This window comes from Phoenix dactylifera, chromosome 6, assembly GCF_051530095.1.
Source record: "Phoenix dactylifera cultivar Ajwa chromosome 6, Ajwa_hap1_PhDact_Kaust_v1.1, whole genome shotgun sequence".
Classification (NCBI taxonomy): Eukaryota; Viridiplantae; Streptophyta; class Magnoliopsida; order Arecales; family Arecaceae; genus Phoenix; species Phoenix dactylifera.
In genome coordinates this window covers 33,911,811-33,938,469 of record NC_143195.1, presented here as the reverse complement: position 1 = coordinate 33,938,469, position 26,659 = coordinate 33,911,811, and the positions used below count along the sequence as shown (strand labels likewise).

The 26,659-nt window shown below is 38.6% G+C and overlaps 2 protein-coding genes across 5 annotated transcripts in view; one reads left to right on the top strand and one right to left on the bottom strand.

Annotated features, from left to right (window-relative positions):
- Window positions 1-136: 136 nt before the first annotated feature.
- On the top strand, window positions 137-1,477 carry LOC103711641 (GATA transcription factor 4-like). Its single transcript, XM_008797879.6, has 2 exons — window positions 137-608; window positions 680-1,477. The coding sequence occupies exons 1-2, from the start codon at window positions 267-269 to the stop codon at window positions 1,343-1,345; spliced, it is 1,008 nt and encodes a 335-aa protein (XP_008796101.4). The 5' UTR covers window positions 137-266; the 3' UTR covers window positions 1,346-1,477.
- A 4,111-nt stretch (window positions 1,478-5,588) lies between these two features.
- Window positions 5,589-26,659, bottom strand: part of LOC103711640 (uncharacterized) — a 33,797-nt gene continuing 12,726 nt past the window's right edge. The window contains exons 20-51 of one of the 4 annotated variants that reach the window (XM_008797877.6): window positions 26,492-26,638; window positions 25,463-25,510; window positions 25,252-25,380; window positions 24,905-25,144; window positions 24,688-24,825; window positions 24,502-24,587; window positions 24,297-24,402; window positions 24,087-24,182; window positions 23,806-23,958; window positions 20,448-20,630; window positions 20,117-20,358; window positions 19,888-20,020; window positions 19,676-19,801; window positions 18,627-18,671; window positions 18,359-18,436; window positions 18,155-18,271; window positions 15,999-16,125; window positions 15,661-15,764; window positions 15,453-15,578; window positions 15,247-15,333; window positions 14,365-14,511; window positions 14,118-14,267; window positions 12,763-12,810; window positions 12,527-12,673; window positions 12,391-12,452; window positions 11,517-11,670; window positions 11,225-11,416; window positions 11,007-11,111; window positions 10,651-10,785; window positions 9,540-9,788; window positions 6,029-6,130; window positions 5,589-5,876 (exon numbers count right to left, since the gene is read on the bottom strand). In XM_008797877.6, coding sequence (XP_008796099.4) covers window positions 5,727-5,876; window positions 6,029-6,130; window positions 9,540-9,788; window positions 10,651-10,785; window positions 11,007-11,111; window positions 11,225-11,416; window positions 11,517-11,670; window positions 12,391-12,452; window positions 12,527-12,673; window positions 12,763-12,810; window positions 14,118-14,267; window positions 14,365-14,511; window positions 15,247-15,333; window positions 15,453-15,578; window positions 15,661-15,764; window positions 15,999-16,125; window positions 18,155-18,271; window positions 18,359-18,436; window positions 18,627-18,671; window positions 19,676-19,801; window positions 19,888-20,020; window positions 20,117-20,358; window positions 20,448-20,630; window positions 23,806-23,958; window positions 24,087-24,182; window positions 24,297-24,402; window positions 24,502-24,587; window positions 24,688-24,825; window positions 24,905-25,144; window positions 25,252-25,380; window positions 25,463-25,510; window positions 26,492-26,638 — 4,152 coding nt within the window. In that variant the 3' untranslated portion in view covers window positions 5,589-5,726. Of the gene's footprint in view, window positions 5,877-6,028; window positions 6,131-9,539; window positions 9,789-10,650; window positions 10,786-11,006; window positions 11,112-11,224; window positions 11,417-11,516; window positions 11,671-12,390; window positions 12,453-12,526; window positions 12,674-12,762; window positions 12,811-14,117; window positions 14,268-14,364; window positions 14,512-15,246; window positions 15,334-15,452; window positions 15,579-15,660; window positions 15,765-15,998; window positions 16,126-18,154; window positions 18,272-18,358; window positions 18,437-18,626; window positions 18,672-19,675; window positions 19,802-19,887; window positions 20,021-20,116; window positions 20,359-20,447; window positions 20,631-23,805; window positions 23,959-24,086; window positions 24,183-24,296; window positions 24,588-24,687; window positions 24,826-24,904; window positions 25,145-25,251; window positions 25,381-25,462; window positions 25,511-26,491; window positions 26,639-26,659 lie in introns of all 4 variants that reach the window. The other 3 variants (XM_008797878.6, XM_088723816.2, XM_088723817.2) reach the window with 3 other exon arrangements.

Genomic DNA, 26,659 nt, shown 5'->3' with positions numbered 1-26,659 from the left:
GATGGTGGAAGAGGAGGATTAAATTATTGATTTTTATCATTGATTTTTATTCATGTTACCCATCGTTATTAAATTATTGTCTCTATTATTACAAGGAAGCAAACTGGAGTTGAGTCATTGATTGACCCATTCCATCCCCTCATATACCCCACTATTTCTCCTCCCCCACTCGCTTCCATTTACAACCCTCCTCCACTCCCACTAGAAAAAGAGGGGAAGCTGAAACGGGGAGGCACCACCTTGATTCCTTTCTTGCTTCCTTTGCAATGGCAGCCGAGTGGGAGATTGGAACGGGAATGGGTTTTGGAATGGGGATGGGAACGGGAGCTTCTTTTGCTGCTGCGTCGGCTGCTGCACCGCTTACTGGTAGTGCTTCTCCGGCCTACCTCTACGGACTTCCCTCCGCAGACACCCTCCGCATCGACGATCTCCTCGATTTTTCCAACCATGACCACTTCCCCTCCGCGGAAGCCCACCTCCTTCCCCCGCCGGAGCCCTCCTCCGCAGTCACCGCCACCACCCGCCCTTTCTCCGGCGACACCGACTCCTCCTCCGATTTCCAGCCTTACCACTACCCTTCCTCCTTCCCGGACGACCTCTACATTCCCGTAAGCACTGCACCGAAAACACCGATCTGATTGCTTTTTTACATTGCTTCTAATTTGGGCTTAATTTGTAGAGCGAGGAGGCCGCGGAGCTGGAATGGCTGTCCAAGTTCGTGGAGGAATCCTTCTCCAACATCCCCTACCCACCCGCCGCCGCCGGCGTCAACGCCCCAGCCGGCGATGCGAACCTCCGGGCGGAGCCCTCCGTCCCTGGGAGGGGCGCCAGGAGCAAGCGCTCCCGGGCCCCCACGGGCTCCGCCGCCGCCGCCTGGTCCTCCCTCCAACCGCATTCTCAATCCTCGCCATCATCGTCGTCATCGTCGTCCGATTTCCCGCCGTCGAAGCCGAAGGCGAGCGCCGGCGATAATAACAACAACTGGAGGGGAAAGAAGGGTGGGGGGGAGATCGTGGAGGGCGGGGTTCGGCGGTGCACGCACTGCGCGTCGGAGAAGACGCCGCAGTGGCGGACGGGGCCACTGGGGCCGAAGACGCTGTGCAACGCGTGCGGGGTACGGTACAAGTCGGGCCGCCTGGTGCCGGAGTACCGGCCGGCTGCCAGCCCCACCTTCGTCCTCACCCAACACTCCAACTCCCACCGCAAGGTCATGGAGCTCCGCCGCCAGAAGGAGCTCCTCCTCCTTCACCACGAAAACCCCTCCTCCGCCGCCGCCGCCGCGGCCGCCGCTGCCACCTCGTCCCCGCGACCGGATCTCCTCTTCCGCGACTACGGCGTCTGCTAATCCCATCCGCCGCCGCCTCTACTTCTTCCATTCCATCGGGAATTAACTTTTCCCCTATTCTCCTGTTTCTAAAAATTCTTGAATTTCGGCTCCCCATATCGGACGGTTGAGATTTATCGAGTTCTTTTTGTATTTTGTTTTTTTTTTATTTGCGTTGCTATTTTCTCGTGTGGTACGATAATACGGAGGGGGAGCGGGGGTGGAGAGGTTAGCGTGATGATAGGGATCGGGAGGCACGTGACGTGACGTGCTGAGGCCGCAGCCTTTGGCGCTGGTAAAAAGCGAAAAGATATTCTGGGCACGTGACGGACCCGGTGAATCTGATGATGATGATGAATGGGAATCAACAGCGGGTCACGCTACGCCCTTTCTTCCATCATTAACTCTATACCGTTCACCGCCAACTTTATCTTGATGATGGTGATGATGGCTGTCCGGACAAAGAAACGAAAATTCCTGGTTGATTTTTTTGCAAGCATTTGACCTAAACTATGATTTTGGAGAAAAAAAAAAGTGCAATCCAAACGCTCATGGTTGACGACAGCCTTTCCCAATCCATGCACCAAGCTAAGTTTGGATCCTCGCAGTTCTTTGTCCGGTTAAATCACCCTCCCATCTCTTTTTGGGCACGTCCCGCTGATAATTTTAGCCTTTGGCAATGGTCCGCCATGGTTCGCAGAAGAACAATTTGAAAGCCACCATAACCAACCTTAGTAACTGCTACTCCATTACTCCATTTACTTTGTCCTTGGGGTGGAAATTCGGACCTTTTGAACGACATCGGATTTCAATTTCTTTCTTACGCCACTTCTCCCCGTACTCCGCGTTCACAGGCACGAAACAATTCCGATCAAAATTCTTTTCCTTCTTCTCCGATAAAAGGAAAAGGAGAAACCTTTTCTTTCCCGGGTATTGTTGACATTCGTATTTTAAAAGCCGAGAGGACCAACTTGGGTGTTCCCGTTCTTGGACATGGCAATAGTACTATTTATAAGAATTTTTCGAGAAGAATGCTATCTATAAACTAGTTTGTAAAGCATGCATGCCTTGCTAAAGGATGGCAAGGAATAATTGCTGCTATACGATCACAGCTATTCCCTATTAATGGAGCCCGAGGCTTTAGGTTGCACCAAGATTCGGATCCAGAATCTCTTGTTTCTGGGTAAAGAGGTATGACTATCGGGGACAAGTCCCAATGCATGCTAAATTACAAGTTTATGATTGAATTAAGCCACTAATGACAAATATGATCTAACCTCCCTAGTTAAGGGGAAAAAAAGCCTTCACAAAATATCACTCTCAAATCCAAAGGGTAACAGACACTGCATACCTATAAGGTGGATTATACAAACATACAAAGCTATTAATCAAATCATAATAATCTCAAAGCAATACTAATAATAATTCTTCAATCCTCAAAAATTAATTTAATCAAAATCTAATCAAATTATGGTCATAAACAAATATCGCAAAGTAATACGAGTTATAATGTTCCAACTAATTATTATCATTCAAACTGAATAAAATATTCAAACTAAATCAAACTAATCTAAACTAAACTAAGCTACAAGTCTAAATAATCGCGAATATCTTTAGAAGATCTAGCACACTCTCTGACATTATGAGCAATTCATGATTTAGAATCTGAAAATAGAAAAAAAATAATGAGTTACACTAGCCCAATAAGCAAAATAAGTCATCAAAATGAGGTCTAAACATGCTAAACAAATAAAAAATCAATTAGCATGATACTGACTTAGAATAAACCAAATTTTGAAATATATATATTTTTTGCAAAATTTATTTTTCATAAATTGACAATAGATCTGACATCAGACTATGGTTGGCATGGGTCAGATAACAAATATAGGATGCACAAAGTGTCAGACAATAGATACCACTATTCTAACACTGGTGGCTCGATGTCGAAACTAATTTCTCGCATTACAAGTCAACATGACCAGCATATAATCTCCTTAGCAGGGCCAAATTATAGTTATACCGAGAATACATATATAAGACAAATTTTATAAATTAGCTGGTCATATTTTCCGAAGTTCATCTTATAAGAGTATTAAAATATATATCATATTTTAGAACACTTAGGATAGTAATAATAGCATACTTGATCCATTTGATCAAATATAAAATAGAGATTATAATCAAATTTAATAAATTAATTAAATTTTTTTAAAGATTATTAAAATATATTTTGAAGCGTTAGGTTACTTATCTCTTTTCGCTTTAAAATTCTACTTTGGTTAGACAGGCCAGTTTCACTTATTTAAAGCCATTAAAATCCAACATCAACAACTTTGAAGCTCAAGGAAGCTAAAAATAGTTTAAACTCAAGCAAAATGATCCAATTTGGGGCCCTGTAGGTTGTATGGGTTCATTTTCGAACAGGGGTAGAGAAAGGATAAGGTCGCCCAAGTCGTGGTGCTCGATTGCCAGTCGGTTCAAACAAGAAAACTCAATTGGTCAAGATCAATCTAGGTGACTCAATAAAGTCAATAGTGATCGAATTCCAAAGGGATCCGACAACGGCTGAGATAATAGGTCGGCACGCCACCCGGGTATCGGGCAGTTTAGGGCCTCTACATTGGAGTCAACTTGGATCCGAGCAAAAGAAAGACAGAACTTTAAATTAAGATTCTTAGGTCTGCTTAGATAGAAAAAGAAGGAAAATAGAGAGAAACGAGAGAGAAATAGGAGAGAGAAGAAAAGAAGCTTCACCATCTCTCTTGGAAAAGTAAGAGGAGGCTAGGATCGCCGGGGATTGTGCCCGAGGGCATGGCCAGCGGTTGGATGTGGTGAGCCGCCAGTAATCAACCGACAAGAAATCAAAAGGAAAAGTGTTGAAAAATAGGAGAATTAGAGTGTTTCCTTCTTTGTAGCTTTTCACCACTCACCAGCGGTCTGTTGGAAATAGTCGACGGACACAAGGAGAACTCAACCAAGGGTCCAACATTAAGAGGCAGCAGTGCTAACGGGCAAAAAAAAAGAGAGAGAAGGGCACCAAAAAAATAAGGAAGTAAACTTGGTCAATTTCCGACCAAATTATCGATGGAATCTAGCAAGCAAGAAGCCCTATTACCAAGGAAAGGGAAGAGGGAGAGGAACCTAGGCTTACCTTAGCCTCCGACGGCATCTACAGCTTGGTTTTCCATCGAGCACAATGCTAGGGACTGGCAAATTTGAAAGAAGAGCAAGAAAGAGCGACAAAGAAGAAAAGCTCTCGGTAGTGGAGTGTCATGGAGGAAAAGGATTCTCTCTTATAGAGAAGGTTTAGGGTTCACAACAGCCCCAAGGCTCCGATTCCTTCCCAAACTCGACGGAGAAGAAAACTTATATTAGGAGTTCTCTATTTGTCCACCATGTACACTGCCGGCCGATGGAACGGCTCGTCTGGTCTAGGCTGGCCAATGAGCCAGGCGGTGCCTCACACAAACATCAGAGCAACTATAGAGGGAAATGTAAAAACAAGGCCACCAAATGGCTCCATATTGGTTTCCAAGCCATTCCAACAGCATTTCCTGAAACTCACTGGCAGAAGAGAGGGAACCAAGGTGAATATTATTCGCGACTTTAAACACTCCCCACCGCGCTTTTCACAAGAAATGATGATAAGAACTGAACGGGTTTACATTTAAGGTTTTCCGCTTTCTTTTTAGACGTTCCTTGCTTTTGCTCCTCTTACATGCAGACGGGCAACTGTAGCAATGACGGTAGACTGCCTACCATCAGCGAAGAACAAGAGGTAAAAGGGAGCAACAAGAACCGAAACCACCCAACCTTGCCTCCTCGCTTGTCCTCGGGTGGTAAGGCAATCAATTCCTCCAAATAATGTCTGTAGATTTCAATCTGATTTGGGTCTGAAAATATCCCGAGTACGTGATCGAATGTGGATAGAAATAACGGACACTGTAGCAATAGCAGCGGAGGCAGCCACAACTCCGATATCGGAGGACGACTGAGGAGCTCCAGTCAATGACTCGCATGGCTAGACCCTTCCCAGCCTTGAAGCTCGAACAAGGAGCAGCTATATGGAACTTAACGGAATCAGATCTTCAGCAGCATTTGAAACCTTTCGATATTGGTCTATTCACTCAATTTTTTTTTTAAAAAAGAGAATTTTTGTTTTTAACCCAGTCTATTACAACATGATGCACCTCCATGAATTCAATTACCTAAATGCAATGCTTATGCAGATTTTGTAAGGCTGCAGAAATTGACAGGCAACTGTAAAACGACAATTATACCAGGAGATATTCATTTAATTCATCTAATGTACATATATACATCATCAACATAATGCCATCCAAAGAAGTATAGACATGTCTATTTGGTGCAAAGAGTTGCACCTAGTCTGTGGTGCGGTTCAATGGTTACCATCAGAGATGCCGCTAGAGACCATTCCGTCGTCCATAGCTTTTGGCCCGCCACAAGATCTTGACGCTGCTTCAAATAGCATTTCAATCTCTGGCGTACAGCGTGCGAATGACCTGTTCCAGAAGCTGTACCGTGGATTCTGCGTATTACACACATCGGAGTATTCAGATGGCAGAAAATAGCACTTAAAAAACAGGATAAATACTTTTCATCCCAAGAAAGAAAGGAAAAAAAAGGGACAAATGCGGAAGCAATAGACATGCCATATGGCCACAAATTTAAGAAAGGTACCTTGATCAGCTCGATGAAAGTGACAAGCAGACCCCATGGATGAGGACCGTGAACTATCAAGCGCTCTAACAGCACCCGTGTTATCTGCTCCTGGATGATGTCCTGCGATCACAATAAGTGAATGAATTTCCCAAGACTTTGCATCTAAGCTTGACTTGAAGCAACCAGAAGACTAGAAGCCAATCAGGCATAAAGGAGCAAACTACAAAAATAAATTCAAACGGACTCATGCCTACAGCAATCTCCCAAGTAGCTATCTCTTGCCGGATTGCAGCCTCAGATCTGTGCGCAAGAGAGTTCTACTTGGATGGAAGTAATCACAATTCACAAGCCCATGTAGCACACATGCACCTAACAAACATGATGCGACTATCTTAGAAAAATTGAACACATCACCACTCTAATATGGACAACCTCTGCCAGCAAATACCACCTGAGCTGTCCTCGGTCAACCTTCAAGTGACTTTGAGCTACAGTAGTGGTGATGTTCCTAATGCAATGGAAATCAATGAAGATGTTAAGTTCATCAGTGGAAGACATGACTCCTGTCAAACCAAATAGCACCTTACCTATTGTAGAACACTGACAATATTCCAATGTAAATCACTGACCAGAACCCTAAACCCTCCAGCAGAAATAAAGCTCTAGTATGTTACAGTACTAGCCTCCAGCTGTTTCAAACATCCAGTAACTATATTTTATCTAAATAATGCTAAATATCAGCATCAGAATATTCAGCAAGCTCTTGCCATACACTGTCTCACATGTACGTCCTCAACACCTCATTTACCACTTGCCAATGACATTTTAAGAGTTTGCAATGTTGGCTGTCATCTATCTGCCATGTCTGACATGATTCACATGGTAAGGTACATGATTTTCAGTTGCGCTAGTAGGTGCATATGCAAATGCAGTAAAGTACTTTAGCTCCTTGCTACAGTAGTAACCTGACTATTGGAAGATGAAAGTGAGTTCCAAGAAATGCACCTCTGGTGTACCAGTTATCGTGCCCACGGTAAACACGAGGTAGCCAAGTGTGGAGCGGATTATATTGCTCAGTAACTTTGATTAACACGTCTGAAATCGTGATAAATGTCATTGTCGTAACAAGTCTGAGATGCACAATCTACACTTGTCCTATTATTCCATGTCAAAAAAATTCTTTGTTGCTCCAAAATCTTAACCTTTCAATTTCAAGTTGAGCCAAAATCTTTCTAAACTCAAGTCGCTTGATATGATTACCATGTTATTAACGTTAAGAGTACAGATGAAATCATCTTCGTGTCCATTCAAATAATGAGACCACTTACATGCAAATATATTCCCATTTCTTTGCCTACCTGAAATGCATCAAACCATTAAGTGACATCAACATATACAATATTTTTCCTTGCATACAAGTCAATAGACTTCTGCAGGATCATGAAAATGCCCCCCTCCAGGTCAGTGTACAAAATTGCCAACTCTAAATCAAGCTTACCCACCTTCAGTTTATACAAAGCCACAGACCTCACGGATCATATGTATCAACGTGTGTGTGACCATTGAAAAAAGGTGCATATACAACATTACTCCAGATGGCACCACTCTTGATACATTACGCCTTTCTAACTGTCACCACCAATATGTAGAAAATTCTCAACCCATTAGTGTGCCTCATGAGGTCTCATGACATCCACAGCTGCCTTCAATTGCTTGCAATGTTGCCCACAACCACCACATAGATCATCCTCCATCCTCCAAGGTGTATGTTGACATGCTTTCATACAGAAAGCAATTAGGTAGCGGCATGTTCCTCTTGGATGTTGGTAACAGAGTTGTTTTGCTATCAGAATTCTAGATTTTGTCTTTTATTAGGTTTCTTAAAGACAAGATCTTCACTCTCCTCTAACCACGGGAATGTGCCCTCAGCAACATTCAAATGATGCTAAGAAAGATTACTCCAACTAATCTAGCATATTGAATCATCCACATCCAGCATGTGCTTATTTGTTCACCACAACATCAAACAACATCCAGAATCGTAATAACCACAAGTACCTTGTGGATTATTGACATATTCTTTACCCCATATGTGTAACTAGGAAGACATCATTACTATCCTCTCAAAGTTAAGTTATCGAAATATAAGGATCTCAGCAAGAGAACCTTTACTTTTAGCATGGTCAACATGCTAGAATCATACCTCTCCCCAGGGCTGCCACTTGGGGAGTTTCGTTCTAGTTAATGGCTAATCTATACTTAAAATGACAAACAGAAAATTCAATCCAACTATAAATCCAACCATTGAACTACCCAGGACTGTATCCAAGTCTCAAATTTTTAACTTAAAACACATGGGCGAAGTTAGTTTACAGCCATGTACTCCACAAAAAAATACACGAAAAGAAAAAAAAATATACGAAAAGAGTGACCGTTTGACATTTTTAACAACCATGTACTCCACAAAATTCTGTACTCTTTCTTCTCAAACTTAAGTGGGTTCGGCCAGGTCTAATCAGGACAAGTCCAATTGTCACTAGCAGTATAATCTGAGTAGAGTTCAGATTTCAAGTTGAAACCTGATACATAGTTTTGATGTCTGGTACAGATTAGATTTGTGTCCAGGCTGTAAGCCAATCCACCTGCACCCCTAGGTTTGACTGCCTAGAACTAGAGAAAACATCTGCTTCACACGAGATAAACTTATTCTTTAGAGCTGCATACTGGAAGATCTCAAGCAACTGCACGTAGAAAATATACAATCCCTTTTGCAAGATCTTAAGCACTTGCACTACTTAAGTGCTTTTTGATAGAATACCCCAGAAAACAGGACCTAGGGCTAATGCACATGGCTGATGTAAGCAGATTTTGGAATGCAAAAGATTGCAGTGCTGCGTCATGTCACCTTCAAGCATCTAGAAGTGCTAAGACTTTAGAATTCCTAAAAGTTGCTGTTCACATAAACCTCCATAATGATCAGATCAGGCTTTTAAATACCATGAAACGGAGTCGTCCATGATTTTCTATGAAACAGGATGCCCAGCATATTGACACTCGGGATGATGGATGTCTCAAACCACACTAGTCCATTTCATGACTCGTTCCATTCTAATACTCCGGATCGTGGTCCATCTCGACACTTAGGATGGCAGGATGCCCCACCAACCCACCAATATTTAAAATCTTAGGTCAGATTTTACGATAGAGAAATGTGGTAGTTAGATGCTGAAAATAAAGGTAAAGTCGAGACACCAGCATAAAATTCATCTCTTACATTGACCTTCACCGCAATACTAGTCAAAGGAGACAAAAGGCAAATGGTGCTACGATGCTAATAGCATGTAATATCTTAACCTTCGCTGTACTAAATTTTACAGAACATCATAGCATTTAACGTCATCCAAAATAAAACTATCAATTAATCAAAATTTATGGTGATGCCTCACAAGATTCTACAACCACAAGTCATAGTACCTACATGCCAGAAAAAGGAAAGGAATGCTGCAAAAGATGATGCAATCGAACTTACCTGGTTTGCCTCTGCAAACAAGTACAGAAGGACAAACGAGAAGTAATGTGTATGGTTGTTTGGGTAGCGCAATTGGTTGGCAACTGCATTAAGAAAGAGGTAGCGGCCTTCTGTATCCAAGTTTTTTATTAGGCTCTGGAATATATCCATAGCTGCCCCAACTAGAAAAATATCCATCGGAGGGCTATGGGTCATTTGCTGTGCAGGTGCATGCTGAGGAGTAGACTTGCTCTGCAGTTGTTGTATAGCCTGCAATGTCAAAAAAAGGTATCAATCAACAATACTTAGACCAAATACCTAAGAAACAGACAAAATTATAACAGATAATAACTACCTCCAAGTTCCAATAATATGCACCAAAGAATGCTTACCAACACAAATACAGCAAAAGAGTAAAAGAAACAATCAATGGCTATAACAAAAGGCTGTTGGTTAATTTGTCGTTAACTCATGCATATGCTAATAACTATAATAATGAGAAAAATCTCAGAAACCACTCCCATATTCTGGAAAAGGGCATCCTGCATGATATAATGTAATAACAATTAATTAATTAATTAATTAATTAATTAATAAAGGTTACATTGTAGAATTGCTTCAAATCGAAAAGAAGCTGAAGTTAAACAAAGGATCACTTAAGTAATTAGGCATGCATGTAGCCTAAATCTTTCTTACTATTTGCACCATAATGAAACCGTGAACCAATCTTTAACAGTCTTTTATGCTTATCAAACAGTCACCCATCACATACTAAGAGTCAACAAGAATATTAGGATTGGCGACTCAGGACTCACCGATAAGAAATGTATTCCACCAAGATACTACAAGATATAACCATTAAGTTAGAGATCTAATACAAACAGTATCAAATATGATTTCTCGAATGCCTTAGAGGTTCAAAATGTTCATTCTTTGCATACTTAGTATTAGATTAAATATATACTCATGAATTTTAATAATCTTAAACAAAAGGAATTTATGCCACATAATCTAAAATAGTAACTAATATGTACGTAAATGGTTAGGAAGTTTTTTTGAAACTTTCCATGTTAAAGAATCTACATGTTATTAGTGATACGTGGGAATGCTCCGAGTGCAAAATAAAATATACCTGCATGCCAACATAAAGCACAAGTGAGTTGATCAGAGTTACATTGTAACGGGTCCCCGCCAGGTTTGCCTCGTTTTGGGGAAGCAGCAATCTTTGCTTCAGTTCGGTTAAAGAGGGAGATCCTTCCGATCTTGTCTGCAGGATTACATAAGAATCGTGGTAAAACTAATCTAAGTGAACGAGACAGCATAATTAGTAATAATGTGTCTCAGGATACAACTAAGACTGGGCCGAGTAAAAGAAGAATTACAAAATGCATGCCCAGGAAACTAACATTTCAGCAGTTTTACAAGACACAGACATGTCAAACAAAATTCATCCCATAAATGCATAAGCTCGAGCTGACGCAAATATACCTTGAGATACTCATCAATCTCAGCCTTAATCTGCTTAGCTTTGAGAGCACTATCAACATCATATAAAATGCGTGGGGATTGGCTAATTTCAGCTAGAAGACCAACCTGTGTTTGAAGTAGTAAAAGTTAGTAATCAAATCTGTATACTATTATTTTTCTCCTACACAACAAAAGAGTGTAGAACAGTAACTCCAAGAAATAAGTCATGCAGCAGCCACCTTTAAGTTGGGAGTGTAAGGATCAGGAAGCCTCATATCGCGAGGGAAAGCACTGAGAATAACATTGCGCATTTGAATGCAACTAGGAGGGATCACATCGCAAAAACTGAAGTGATAATCACAGAGAAATTCAGGGAAATCATGAAGCAGTACAAGCAGCACCCGCAGTGTGCCTTTGTACAGAAAGCGAACCTGTCCCAAAATAAAAAAACAAAAAATGCTTTAATCCAAGGATCTCAACTTCAAAAGGTTAAAAAGTCAAAAATAAAATAAGGAGGTAAAAAAGACAAACTGGTTCTCCCAGCTCAGCATTTCTCAAGTGGGGCTCCATAAATTTGAACAAGTCAACAAGCAAACGCTGGAAAAATGGCCAACCCTTGGGCGAATTGCACATCAGCAATTTTGGCATGAAGTTTCTGTGGCTCAACAACTCAAGCCATGCAAAGCTATAAAAACACTCTAGTTAGACATAAAGGCCTTGGCATGAAAAGGAGGAAAAGAAAAAGCATAGTGATATGTTCTGGACTTATTCAGCTGAAGCCCCTTTATAAAATAAATAAAAAAACAAGAAGGGGGTAGGTTTTATTCTCATGTTTCTGGTGGTGCATTAGCTTTAAGAAGTCTTTCATTTCATGTGGCTTAACAAAGATTGTCAAAAATACGTGGATGCTGCATCTAACAGGATCTAAAAAAACATATAAATTCTATCATTAAGCTCCTAAAGAGCTGGTCATAACAAAAAGGAATTCATTCATGTTAAAAATATTGAACTAAAAATATAAATTAGCATGTCAACTGAAGCTTTGCAGTAACAACAGGTGAGTGGACATAGGTATTTATTCTTGAACATAAGATTTAAGAAGACAGAGGACACGGATTAAGATTCATAGATTCCAGTTAAATGAAAACAAGGTTTACGATAACATTTCTGGTGCAAGCAATTATAAATAACATGCTTCTGTTAACCAACAAGCTCTGCTATTTATTAACACTACTTTAGCAAAAGATTTTTTAGCAAATAAATGTATAATGAAGCTTTGTGATTGCCTACCAACTGGGATCATGAAGCCATGAAAATTGAACTTCAATAGGAAGCTCATATAGATAAAGCACATGATGGACTTATCATTAAAAGGCAGGGAAAAAAAAAAAGCAAATGTCCAAACCTCCAACCAGGAACCTTCATGGGTTGCAAAGCATGGAGAGCATTTGCAAAAGAAGTCAACACCTAAGAGTAGTAGATCAACATCAGATAAATAAGAATTCACAAGGATGATCACAAATTATTCTCATAGCACATACCTGAAAGTTAGCACCGTCAGGGACAGGGTCTGGAGAAGCAAGGTCCAAAAGCCAGTTAATAAACAGCCTGAAGTATGGCCTTGGGTTGAAAGACAGCTTCTTTTCTTCTGCATCTTTTTGGATGACTCTTACAGTAACTGACAGGATCTGTTGATGAAACAGCATCAGAAGAAAATGCAATGATAATAATGCTCAGTAAAGCAAAACAAAAGTAGCCAAACTTCTTGAGATCCAACCCTGGGGAGAAGAATAGCTTTACTTGATCCTTGATCCACTGAACAGTACTGAAAACAAAAGTAAAAGAATTAGATGAAGAAAAACTAATCAGAACAAGATCAACCAGTGGTGGATTCATGATTTATTTCCAGAAGGAACCAGCCTATGCCATGTACACAGTATTTGAATCAAGGGAGTATGATGCAATCATGCATGTTTTGAGTGTAGGTCTCTTTTGATTGTTCAACAGATTAAAATGAGGATTAATAATATAACTTTTGCACAAGAGAAAAAAAGCTCGAGTCTATATAAGAAGCAGCTTAAATTTTGACACTTTTTGAAAAATTACCTTCATAATTCTGTAACTTTTCAAGGGTTATGTATATACAAATTTTTGACGAAAACTTGTTTTTTGCTCAAGAACAAAACAAAACAAAAATGAAAGTTGTTGCTGCCTTCAAAAGAAACCCGAAGCAGCAAATTTTAAAAAGTCAGAAATTGAGGTCCACCACCCACCTACTGGATCAACTTCCATTTTATCTTTAGTCCCTGTCGAATGAAACTATTATTCACGGTACATGGTCTTGATGGTTATGTTATGCTTAACCCTTGTTTGTGCATACGTATGGGCATAACAGTGTAAGGGGCTAAATGTACAAGCTAAATTGCATAAGAATTTAATGTAACTTGGCGGTCAAACAACATATTGGGTGTTAAGGCCCCCCCACCCAGAGAGAGAAAGAGAGTAATGCCTGGGAGGCACCCATTCCATGCATAAAAGAAGTTCCTCGTGCCACATGGCACCAAAAGTCCCCACCCCCCTCGTCTATCTCACACACATTTTTTGCCCTTTCTTTTGGTTATTTCCAAATCCATGCACCTACATAAGTGCATTCACTAAATCAGAATGATTTGACTAAAACTTCCCCATATCCTAATCCAATATGGGGTTTTAAAATTCAAATCTTATTGCAGCACTATTGTCATAAAAATGAAAATCTCAATATCATAATCAGGTTAGGAAACAGGATATGGCATAACATATAAAGAAAATAGATTTTTTTAGAAATCCCAAGCAAGGCAGTTGCCCAATTTTACATCTCTGGCTCTGCCTGCAGATACAACTGAATTCCTACACAAGATATGACATAGCATACATATACAGAATAGAATTTTTAGAAATCTCTGGCAGGGTATTTGCCCCTTTTCACATCCCTGGCTCTGCCTATAAATATAACTCAAAATTCCTACACAGGAAGTATAGACCACAGATGCATGCACGCAAACACATGTATACACATAAATGTGTCTGTAGAAACGTATGCAATCTCAAAAATAAATAGATTTGTGTGCATGCTACATATGTTTAAGGTACCTTCAGAACTAGTGCCACAAGCTTTGCATATGAATCAATGGAAAAGTAGGGGAGCTGCTGGAGTTGTTGTAATTGCTGAACTGACTGGAGTGACACTAAGCCTGGAGAACTGACTTGCTCAGGGAGTATACAAAGTGAAACAGAAAGTTCCTGAAATATCATAAAAATTAGCATCTTAAGATTCGTAACCATCTAGAGGAAATACCAAATTAGTACGGGTCTCCAAATGAGAAATTATCTAGATCACCATCAGAATACGGAAGAACCGGTCTGTGATATCATCGCCCTTAAGCAGACCACTTTGTTCCAACTGTGAGATGTAACGACTATATGCCGAATCGTTTGTAGTTGGAAGATCACAAATCTGACACCAATCACCAAAGAGAACAGCAACCTACAACATAAACCAAGAAATTCCCAGCAGTCAAAAAAAAAAAGTGGTTCACAAAGATTAAATGAAAAAGGGCAATAATACAATGAACATGATAAGAAGTGCTGCAAAAGTTTGAACTTTGAAGTCTTCCAATATCTACAATAGTTTCTAAACAACACACCGATTCAAGAAAGACATAGTAACAGTAGTGTCAATAGTGAAATTTGGATCGAAGTGCCAATGAAAAGTTCTGAAAATCACAGTCAAACATAACTAACCCCTCCCGGTGCTCTATAGATAAGCTTTTTTTTCAATAAGAATCACAACTGAAATCTGGTATTCAGGCCCACTATCTTTGGCTGACAATTATTGGTTGACCTGTTCAATATGAAAATTCCTGTACCTTGGAGCCATTCTTTCCCATTTCAATTTCATGAACTCCTTGTGGAAGAAATTTCATTTGTAAATGCCAGTTCAGATGTGCACTTACTTCCCAAGCATAACTCACAGTTCAAGAAAGGGCACCATTTAGTGCGGGCGGGCATCCCCGGTCCAGTTCTTCACTTATTTGTATATTATACAATTTTCAACCAATATACGTATATATACAGTATGTAAATACATAGAACCAATATATATGTATATATGATGTATATGTATATCAGTATATGCATGCATGCATATAAATGTTCATATATATTGTACAATTTAACATCATAATCAACTGAATGCATTAAAAAAGAAATTGTGAAGGACCTGATCTCGGAAACCAGCAGGATCTGCCACTGTAGGATCATTAGCATTATAATCCTCTCTATTTGGCAAGAAACGACCAGAAAGTATCTGTTGCAATTAGAATTAGATCAGGTTAATTTGCCACATCCTGAAAATCAAACTATGTACATTATACTAAATTCAGAATCAAGATATTCAATAAATTGGCCATGGAAGTTTTTATTTACCTTTTTATTATCCCTAGACTGCCTGGCTTTCTCGCTAGCAGTAAAATTGGGTGCAGTGTTCAAACTATTTCGGGCAATCTCAACTAGCTGCTGCAATGACTCTGGTGAACCCGGCCTCATCGCTAACTGCTAGTTCAAATGTAATATTAACTACAAATAGGTGACAAGATAATGATAGCACCATCTAGCAATTGCAAACTATGCAGACCTTTGTCAAGGTTTCCATGACATTGTACAGTTCTGATGTGCTGACTACAGTTCCCTGAACAACCAATGCTTGGACAATGGACATCGCAAACTCCATAGCAACTTCTGTGAATGAATGCAACTTGTCAGCATTTGATTAGTTAAATGAATGCTTCTCAGACACATAAAAAGCCCCAGAAAATCCAGCTTTCAGAGGAATAAAGAAAAGTTCCACTGGGGTTTGTTTGACATAATTCACCCTTCCTGTGAGAGCGCAACAGCCAACTAGGAGCCAAACCATAAATCAAGTTAAACAGTTCAGTAACAATCAAAGCTGAAAACAAATATTTTACGACATACTATTCCTCCCTCCATCAATAAGTTTTGCCAGATGGACATCGTACTCTGCAAGATTTAGCAACTCAGATCGAATAAGACCAATTGTTATGTCTATATTGAACTTACGCTCCTCATCTGAGTATATAACCTGCAACAGGATAATCAACAGCAGTGATTAAACATAATAGGGAATCCGAACTACAAGATAAAAAAACAGAAAATGAAAAAAAATAAGGAAATACTCAAAAATAAAGTTTGAGAAACAATGTCCATCAAAAATGATTTTGGCATGTACAACCAAAAACAGAATAGACTTGCACTGAGAACAAACTAAATCATATTAGCCCTACAAATGGCAAACAACTTGAGAAGAACTTAACTGAATCATTGCAATAACTATTCATCAAACATTATATTTTTCGCAAGAAAGTAGCAGCTGGAACCTTGATAATGTCACAATAAAATACAGATACATAATCGGATTAATATCAAATAGCATGAGTGAAATTTTTTTGGTTTCTCGAGCTTTACAAGCATCAAAAATTTACTAAATGGTAATCAGTACCAATGGTAGATCTGGAACACATAGCCCTCTCCCTTAGCCTTCTCCATAATTCAGAATCCTAAGTTGGGGGAGGGGACCCTCACCTGATAAAATCTTAACCAATTTTGTAACATACAGGTTCATAAAGCAAGGCATTCTACCTCTCACTCGCAGATGGTGTGTACAAGTTAATCCATTTGACAGGGATTCCCTCAACAAACTCTGTGTATAGTGTACCCCATACCTCACCCCCACCACCCCAACCCATACACAAAAAAAAAGAAGCAAAACTAATGTCCTCATCTGTCCCTTCTCATTATTTGCTATTACATCCCATGTTTCATCCCCTAGTTCCCTCCCATGACGTCTCTCCCTTTTTCTAGGCTGGCTCTTTCACACACACATACATGTACACATAGCACACACACACATAAACACCCATATATTCATCAATCTCATCTTACCGGCCTATATTGCCCTCATTTCTCAATCCACGGTTCCCATCCACACAATCTCTTTTCTTTTTCCAACCATGTCCTCCTACCTTCAAGCAATTCTACAGCAAATAGTTGTGTATAAATGCCACGGTTCCCATCCACACAATCTCTTTTCTTTTTCCAACCATGTCCTCCTACCTTCAAGCAATTCTACAGCAAATAGTTGTGTATAAATGCTCCTATAGAATTTTTTATTTAGATAAAAAAGTAGCAATTTGTTTATTCTCTTTGAAAATGAAAGTTCATTTAGAAATTTGTAGAAATGAAATACATTATCTATACTTTCAAAAAGCAGCTTTGAATTCACAATTTTTAATGTGGTATAGTTACCACAAGTATATGAGATATCCCATGTGCAATACATATACATGTTTACTAGTGTAATTCACACAAGGAATCCTAATCAACAACATAATACTCAAGCTCAAGCAAGTATATCTGTCACATTACAAGATATGGTTTCATTTAATATGACAATGAAGCTTGTTTTGTGTCCTACAACGAGATTTGTGTCATACAATTCAAACAAATATTAACTATGTTGGTTCTGAAGAAATACAGAAACAGTAGTTTGCACTTTTAAAAAAATGCATCATTTTCCTCATAAGACTCACTTAAGCTTACACGTGATAACATAAAGAGTTAGCACATAAATACATACTCATACATCTAAATTCTCGTGGCAATACAACTCCATTTCAGAAGTTATCATGTCAAGTAAGTGTTGCCATTAGATACCAGTCTTGTGTTGAGAAAATCATAACAAAATTAACAGTGAAGCACGTAAAATAAGAAAATAATTGAACGGAAGATGCCTTTAATTTTATGAAGTCTTTGTTACAGCTAGAAAAAAACTTCAAGGCAACAAATTGATTGCATGTTCAAATAAATTAGCTACTTTTCTATTCTCTTGCTTTACATTTATATAAAAAAATAAATTCAAATGTTTATCATCTAGTGAAATATGTCACATTTGAATAAAAGTGCCAACTTTGACCAGATAATAGAGACATAAGAGAATGACCCCCACCCAATAAATAAATAGACTAATATAGACTTTGATCACACTGTTCTTGACAATTAGAATAAAGTTGTAATGTTTTCCCCGAAGCGTTTATAAATCATAGAGCACATACCCAGCTTGTTAGTTCTTTGACAACAAGCTTGCAAACATCTCGTATGGCAGCAAGAATTGCTAGGTAGGAGGCAACATGAGTACCATTTGATGCATCCTCATATAAACTTTTGAAAGCCTGTATCACAATAGATTTCCACCATAAACTACCAAGACAATATATACTAGAGAGTCGTATTCCATTTAACATGATAGAATAAGAGACCTTCTGAGCAACAGCCAGTGCAGCCTCATCTCGGCTAACGCATCTGAGTATGATATCTGGAACCTCAGCAACAATTCCCTTCATACAAGTATGAAATTAAAGTTGGGCAAAATGAATCCTCTCATCATTTACCTTCTTAATAATTCTAATTAGTGACATCAATAGATAGGTAGCAGATTGATGAATAGATAGATAGGCACATGCACATAGTAGAAAGATGGCCAGCTTGAGAAGGCAGAAGAGTTGGGAATAGGCAGGGGTATCTGACCTGAATATCAGTATCTCTGTCATCTTTAGCAACCAAGGCTTCCAGCTGAAAAAGAAAAGCATTTAATAAAATAAAGAAAGGAGAAAGTTGCAAAGTGGAAAAGGAGAAAGCTGCAAAGTGGCAATTCTTCAAAAAAAAATACAATTAAATATTTCAGGTTACAGAAGGTTAGAGTAGACCAGAAAGAATAAGAGGCAAGATAGAGGTGATATGTTTCAATTCCAGGGAACCTTGAAAGAAAATGTGTTCATGATAATCTCATAACTCATAAGTATGATAGATTTTCTTTATTTAGTTTAAATAGCAAACCAAAAAATAGTGGGGAAAATGATATCACTTTGCACAACTCCCAATCTCATAAAAATAAAAGAAAGAAACTTGTACGTAACCGCACAAATCCCAAGAAAAAAAGCAGCTCACAACCTTTAAATCCATTCACTTCAACAACACCAGCAACAGTAAAATAACTAAAATTATTACAATGGGAAATTCCAAAAACTATACACTGGTGTATTATCAAAATTATTCTCCATAAGCTTATTGACTAGAAATAAGCATGTTCGAACCTTGAAGACACGTGCCTTTGAACAGATGTTCATGAAGGCATGATACTTTTCTGAGAGAGGCAAAGTTTGGGTCTTTCCATGCCAGTTGAGCCATCACTCAGCATGATATGGCACAGACATTTTGGAATTGTGCAACAACAGCATGATACATGATACTCAAAATTTGTCTCTACCATCCTAAAAAAATAAATGCCCTTAATCACCTCCACCTTTTATTTTTCTCCACTCCGAAGTATTGTCAAAATAGAAAATCACATGGCATGTATTTATTTTTAAAAAGCAAATTATAAATCATCTGTTACAACTTCTGAACAAAGTCTTTATGTTATTATTACTGATATATGAAGCTAATTTTAATGGCCCAAATGACTGAAGAACCATATTCTGCAAAGCTCTCAGATCCATGAAGCAAATGGTACAATAGGGCAAATAATAAAGTATAACAATCAATACCAAAAAGAAACATAAGCTAGGGTCTTCTACCTTTTGTGCAACTTGTTGATATTTATCCAACACATCTCCAGTATTCAACATTGATTCAGGTAATACAGTTCCCAGTCGATCTGCAGCAGAAGTCGTCGGTGATAGTGGTACTACAGATCCCAGTTCCTGATAACAGATTAAGCACACACATTAGCATGCCAATTCAAATTTTCTTTTAATTGCAGTTGAAGACAATTACTAAAATTGCTGACTTTGGTAACAGGCGATCTTTCCACCTGCAGATCAGCGCAAGTAGCAGTAGCAGGAAATGACACTGCAACGGAATCAATTCGGCCACCATGTTGGATAACATTATCATCTGCCCCAATATGAGATGGAGAGGAACTAAAAGTAAAAAAGATAATAGTCAGCTATCAATTAATCAATGTGTGAAACTGAATATATATAAGTGTACATGAAGAAAAAGATCGGAAAGTAGACCTAAGAAGTTGTGTTGAACCATGATCTGATTCTTCTGCAATCATATCCAAGGGATCAGCTATTGATCTGAATGGAGCTACTTGTGAAGTTAAGTAGGCATTGGAATTCAGTGGGGCTGAACTTGAAGCATAAATACGAGGCAGGATAGGGTTGCTTGAGCTACCAGCCAAACCAGGTGGACCAGAAGACACAGCACTTGAATTTTGACTAGATTGATCTTGCCATATATTCTTGATAAAGTCCTGGATACAGCAAAGAACAAGCACATACTAATCAAATCTAATAAGATCATCTCTAGAATTTTTAGTAAAATATTTGTCTTCTATTTTACATTGTAGACTTGCTGTTGGGCAAGGGACAGTCGTCCAGGCTTAGGGCGAAGTGATTCTGGCACACGCGCAAATGGACCTTGAGCATAGGTACCGGCATTATAGTAAGCAGAGCCAGATGTCTCCCTCTGTTTCCTTAGTGCAGCAAATGAGGGACCTATCTCACCATCAATCAGCTCCACAGCCTGACATCAATCCACTAGACATCAACTTTCATGCCTCAAAAAGTTTAATGGTGACTGGTATGCATAAATAATTTAGCAAAATTAGATATATAATATCAAGGAGGCAAAGGCCATACGGTATTCAAGATTTAGGAAAAGATCACATAGTTGACCTTAAACTATAACGAGCATATCGACTCTTAACATCAGAAAATTGCTAATAGACATTGCACAAGCCTCTTCCTGCATCTTACTGTCATGTGGTTGATCCAAATTTTTTAGAACTTACTATTAGTATCTGATTTAAAATAATCTTGATGAAGATTTGATCTTTTATAATATTTATTTTTACACTTTAAATCGAAAATTTATTATAAGATATAAAAAGAAAAAAAAAGCTATAAATCTAAGTCCACATTGATTAGCTTGAAGGGAGAACCCCTCAATACTCGAGGTTCAATCCAAAATCAAAGGGTGCAAGAGAAAAGACAGAAAAATGGCAATTTAATCCCTAACTTCCATGAGAAAAATAATAAGTTAGAAGAGATGTCTGTCTATATATAAAATTTTGCTACAGAGAATTCAGAATACCATAATCTTCAAAGGGTACAATCAAGAAAATCCGATCAGGACACCTGATTCTACCTTGCCGACTCCTGTCAGGCGACCCTAGTTGTACAAAAAATTATTAAGCAAAATGAAAAAAAATCTAAAACTCATGACAACTTTTGATGTCACCCTCAAATTTACTATCATGCATGTCAGATTCAATTGTTCAGCAACAAGTACCGCATGTACCAACTAACATTGCTAAGGATATGAAACTTAGCATTGAGTGATTTATTTGCCAGATATTGAGCAAAAATGATTTGAATGAATGAAAAGAAATTAAGATATTAAAGAGACAATAAAATCATGATCCACCAAAGTGATATTTTTTTATAAGATTTTTAATGACTAGTTACTCAAAAGTACAATTCCATCACAAATCCTGTTAATACAGAATATGAAGTCAGAAATAATTGTGTTTTACGCTGCAATATTAAGATAGAAGCAGGACATGCATGCTAGACCACTGACCATGACACATTCAAACAGATCTTACAGAATCAAAAGAATTCGAAATATTAGAGTAACAAGAACATTAAGATAATCCAATATATTAAATAAAAAAAATAAATGATATCTGGCAAAGTAGTCTTGCTCCAATTACAATAGCATAACACATAATTGCTGACCCAATTATATCAAACTGGAAATTGTTGTTACTTATGATAAAGCCTAATGAGTTATAGTAAGTGATGAATTCGTAGTCGAGACTCTAGTTAAATTTCTATATGCTCCAAAACATAATCCATCTGATTCTGAAGGCCCCTTAAAGATTTTCATTTACGGGAATGATATTAGTCTGCATGACGCAGCAAAAAAAGGAATACTCAAATTGAGATGATATATGAAAAGAAAACTCCATACCATCCGTTGTATGCATGGTTACAAATGTAAAATATGCTCATATATGTAAGAAGTATCAGTCCTGGATGAAACATCAACTTTTTTGGTCAAAAAGAAAAAATAAAACCCACATTTCAAAGTGATCTCCACCTTACATAAGACAAATGTAGCTGACAGACTAACATGATAGCTCAGAATTGCTTATTTTTCTAGTTTCTACTCTCTTCTCCATTCTTTGTCAAAATGCAAGTACACCAAATAATGTGATTTCTATCTTCCCCTAACTTCAATCAACACTTAACTATACAGCTTGTCTCATGTGCATTAAAAAAAAGAAAGAAAAACACTCATACAAGAGATCTATCCTGCTTCACAGATTAATCTGGCCAGCCAGAGATGACAATTAAAAAATGGTCGCACTGATGAATTTTAATCCAATCCATGTCTAGCCTAGGCACCACAATAATCATCATCCAGTTATTTGATGCAGTCACTGGTTTAGCCTTACTGAACCATAAGTAAATGAATAAATAGAAAATAGAATAAATAAATAGAAAATCTGCCTGGTGCCTGGCCTGCATTGAAGCCCCCTCGAGTCTCCTATTTTGCAGCAAAAGGAACTAAACCTTCACTTTTCCTTCAAGGAGATCCTAAAGAACAATTTTTAATTAGGTAAATGAGTAGCAAGTAATGGTTTTACATCCTCACATCAAATATACTCTTGGCCAATGATAGATTCTTCTTCTTGCTGTTAATCACAATCGTTAGATTCTCCACAAAATTCTCCTGCTAGTTTTGACGACTTATTTGTGATCAAAAAGAGTAATATACCTTTGCTATCATCCCACAAACTCCCCATATAATCATGTCTTCAGCTTGAAGGCTTCAACTTCAAAATTTATGGCATTTGTTGCAATTTCTCCCTTACATAAGTTTTCCAACGTGGACATGATAAATGGATCAGAGGGCTCTGATGTACAAAGAGGCAACCATGACATGTGCTCTAGTCTCCTTAAAATTTGATATCACATATAAAAAATAACATGTGAAGGTTCTTCTAGATAAGATACAACTTTAAGCATGCATTGGTAAATGCTCCACGATCAAGTTGAAATAAGGGAAAAAAACATAGAAAATTGATAATCTTCATGGTTCTAATCGTTCAGTTGGCCTGCTAATCCTACACAAAAGCCACTAACAATTATATACTTGCCAAGCAAGTTACCTTCTACGAACCTTTCTATGTAAGAATTACTCGCAGCCTGCTTGGTTTCACAGAAATAGGCCTGGCCAAGTGATTTTCCAGAATGTCATTTTCTAACCATTTGTTCAACCAGAAAATGAAAGAATATGGACAAGTAGTTCCCAAATCCCATGCAATAAGAGCTTTCTGTTTTCCAAAGAAAAGGAGTAAAACTCACTAGCCATACAACCCTTCATCCCTCATTTTCACCATCTGAGGACTGTTATCTTTTTCATGTCTACTAAATAAACTAAAGAAGGATATATAGTAATCCATTTCTTGTGAGGCTCAACATTTTAATAATTAAACTTTGTCCCAGTCAGCTGGTCAGCAAACTGGGAAAGGATATGGTATTTGTAAAAGATACTCTACCGAATGAGAACAAAAAACATTAAGGGCACATCTAAAGTGCAAAATGCATTTCAGAAAGATTATCAACCAAACACCAACAAATAATGGCACACAAGAAGAGAACGAAAAAAAGAAAAAGATAAAAGAAACCTTTTCTGATGCAACATTTTCAATCAATGCACAGCCAAGATCCAGATGATCGGTTGTAAGAATCTGAATAATCTGCTCCATTCGTTCACTAGTAATATTTAAGGTCTGAAGTAGACTTCGAAGGTGACTTGATAGAGCAGCACGAAGAGGTTCCTGGCAAAGCCCATGCCGAATAGTTTTCAGTGTATTCACAACATTAACTTGCTAGGGAATTAAAGATTCTCCAGGATTTCTACAAGCAAAAATGCACTCTATATTGCATATATAGAGAGTTAAGAGACCTTGCATGTGACATGAGCTAAACTTCCAGCTAAAGTGCCAACCATTAAATGTGCCGCACGAGATATAATACCATCATCTGACTCCATAGCATAGTCCTACCATTATGGCAAAGGTTACAGAAAGGTTCAGCTGAAATTGTGGAGCAAATTTGCTAACAATGAAAGTCAATATATGAACAGTTATTAACAATAATAAATAAGGGAAAGAACCTTTAGAACAAGTTCTTTAGTTGTCCGACTAGCTATTGTAACACTTCGCTGAATGACAGGAGAGACAATTTCTCTGATGGCCCTATCCATAGCAGCTTGAATAATTCTGTGCAAGTTACAAATAACAGCATAATACAAGCAAAACCAGTCAAGAGAAAAGGCTATTGAATTGTCTAAGCTAGGAAGGCAGTTTTTGAAGTAGAACCTGTGAAATTGCAACTGTGAACCGATAGAACTAAGTTTGGGATTGATATTAATATACGAATCAGAATTTGGAATTATTGTCAGAAGCTGTCAAAAACATGGATAAATAATATAAGAAACATGGTAACTAAATACTGATAAAAATAATTCACCTATACAGAATGAAACAAGTGGAATAAAAATAAACCTGGCTTAGAGAAAATGGTGATGGTGATTGTGTAACTTGACTTAGTCCCTGACCAGAAGGAACATGTTCAGGTACGATTAAACATCCAGCTTTGTCATACTCCACCATGGTATTTGAAGCAAGATGGGGAGAAGTATACTACAGCCAACAAAAGAGTAAATGTAAAAGAACAAACAAAACCATCAATATGGTCCAGTAAAAACAAATAAACCACAACCTGAGCCAGTATATTTGGATGGCTTGCTGGATGAGATGTACTGTTGACATCAGGTTGCATCTCAACATGACTCAGTGTTGGCATAACGCCTGAGTTAACTTCAGCAATGACTGGTGGCCGGGAGGCAGCCACATCCTTGTTTGAAAAATCTGGATTCCCCCGCACTTCACGAACTCTATCTTTAAGAAGTGAAGTTGGCATAACTTCTTTCATGTCCACACCCAGGTTCTTAAATAAAACCTGCAATCTCAAAAGGAAAGGAAAAACAATTGACAAAGATACCATCCTTGCATTAAAAAAGCATAAATAGTTATTCTAAAGAAAATGAAGGGAAAAAGAATAAATACCTCAATCTCAAATTTTAAGTTCATTTTGAGGTTTGGCAGGTTATATATCTCAGCAAGTAAACTAAGGATGCCCATGGTCCATGGATTTGGAGGTCGATAAGCTAAACTGGAATGGCATGGTTCCAGAATCTACAGTATATTCTATCATATTAACATCACAAGTCACACATGAAAAGGTCAAAAACAGCTCAACCTGTGAAAGTGGCCTCACCTTAGAGGTAAATGGAATCACCGCAATCATCAATCCCTTTTCATATGCCTAACCAGCAAAACCATGAGAAGAGCAAGATTAAGAAAGAAAAAATAAGTCTTATAAAGAGAAATAAATATAATATTCAACAACAAAATAATTTTCTAAGGACTATCAACATCAGGCATGCACAACCTATGATAAAAAAAGGCCAGCCCGGTGCAAAAGGTTCCCGCCATTGCAGGGTCAAAGGGTCAGATATACGTAGCCTTCCCCCAACATGTGAAGAAGTTGTTTCTATATTTTAAACCCATAATCTCTAGGTCACAATGGAGCAGCCTTTCCACTGCGCCAAGTATGCTGAACTGATACCGAAAGTCGTACCAGTCGGCAACCGGACCGGTTCAGCGTGTTCGGTACCGTTTCGGTACCGGGCCCATACCAGGAGAGCCCAGCCGAAGCCAGAAAAGGAGAAGAGAAACAGTGAGCAAGGGAGGGAGGGAGGGAGGGAGGAGAGGCCGCGACGGAGGCCGAAGCCCCGTCCCCTGTTTCGAAACCTCCGCAGCCCCCCCGCCCTCCGCAGGCGTCCACGGCGGCTGCTTCTCCCTCCCTCCCCCGCTCGCTCATTGTTTCTCTTTTTTTTCCGGCTCCAACGCGAACTGGTTTCCACGGCGGAACTGTACTGGTAAGCCATCAAACCGGTCCGGTACGGGCCGATTCAGCATACCATGCATTGCGCTATTAGCTAGTTCAAAACTCTAACAATTAGAAACCACAAAGTAGTTCAATTTTCTATCTCAAAGGTAGGAATGATAAAAAGAGCATTATCCATGAGTAGGAGAAACCAAAATTCTGCTTGTTCTCAAAATATTCAACCAAATCAAATCAACACTCAGTCAAATAACTGAATATGCTTCATTTGTCCTACACCTTTTGTCTGGTGCAAATTATGAAAGTGTGAAGAAAAAAAGTAAATTGACTTGTATGAATTCATGATCCCAAAAAAAAAAAAAAGTAAAAGAAATAGATAATAAAGCATTATCATGTTACCTCTATTATTAAAACTTTCGGATCTATATCTTTGGCTCGTAATGCTTGATTTCTACCAATTGTGAACTTCCCAAGCCAGCTACCAAGATTTTTAAGCAAGGAACGCTCTTCTGAACTTGACTTTATAAGATTGGATCTCAATAACACCTAAATGAATCATGAATTCAA

Bases quoted from the DNA above. Each gene is read 5' to 3' on its own strand.
- LOC103711641 (XM_008797879.6), top strand. From the start codon at position 267: ATGGCAGCCGAGTGGGAGATTGGAACGGGAATGGGTTTTGGAATGGGG. The intron at 609-679 runs GTAAGCACTGCA...CTTAATTTGTAG, and splicing joins CGGACGACCTCTACATTCCC to AGCGAGGAGGCCGCGGAGCT.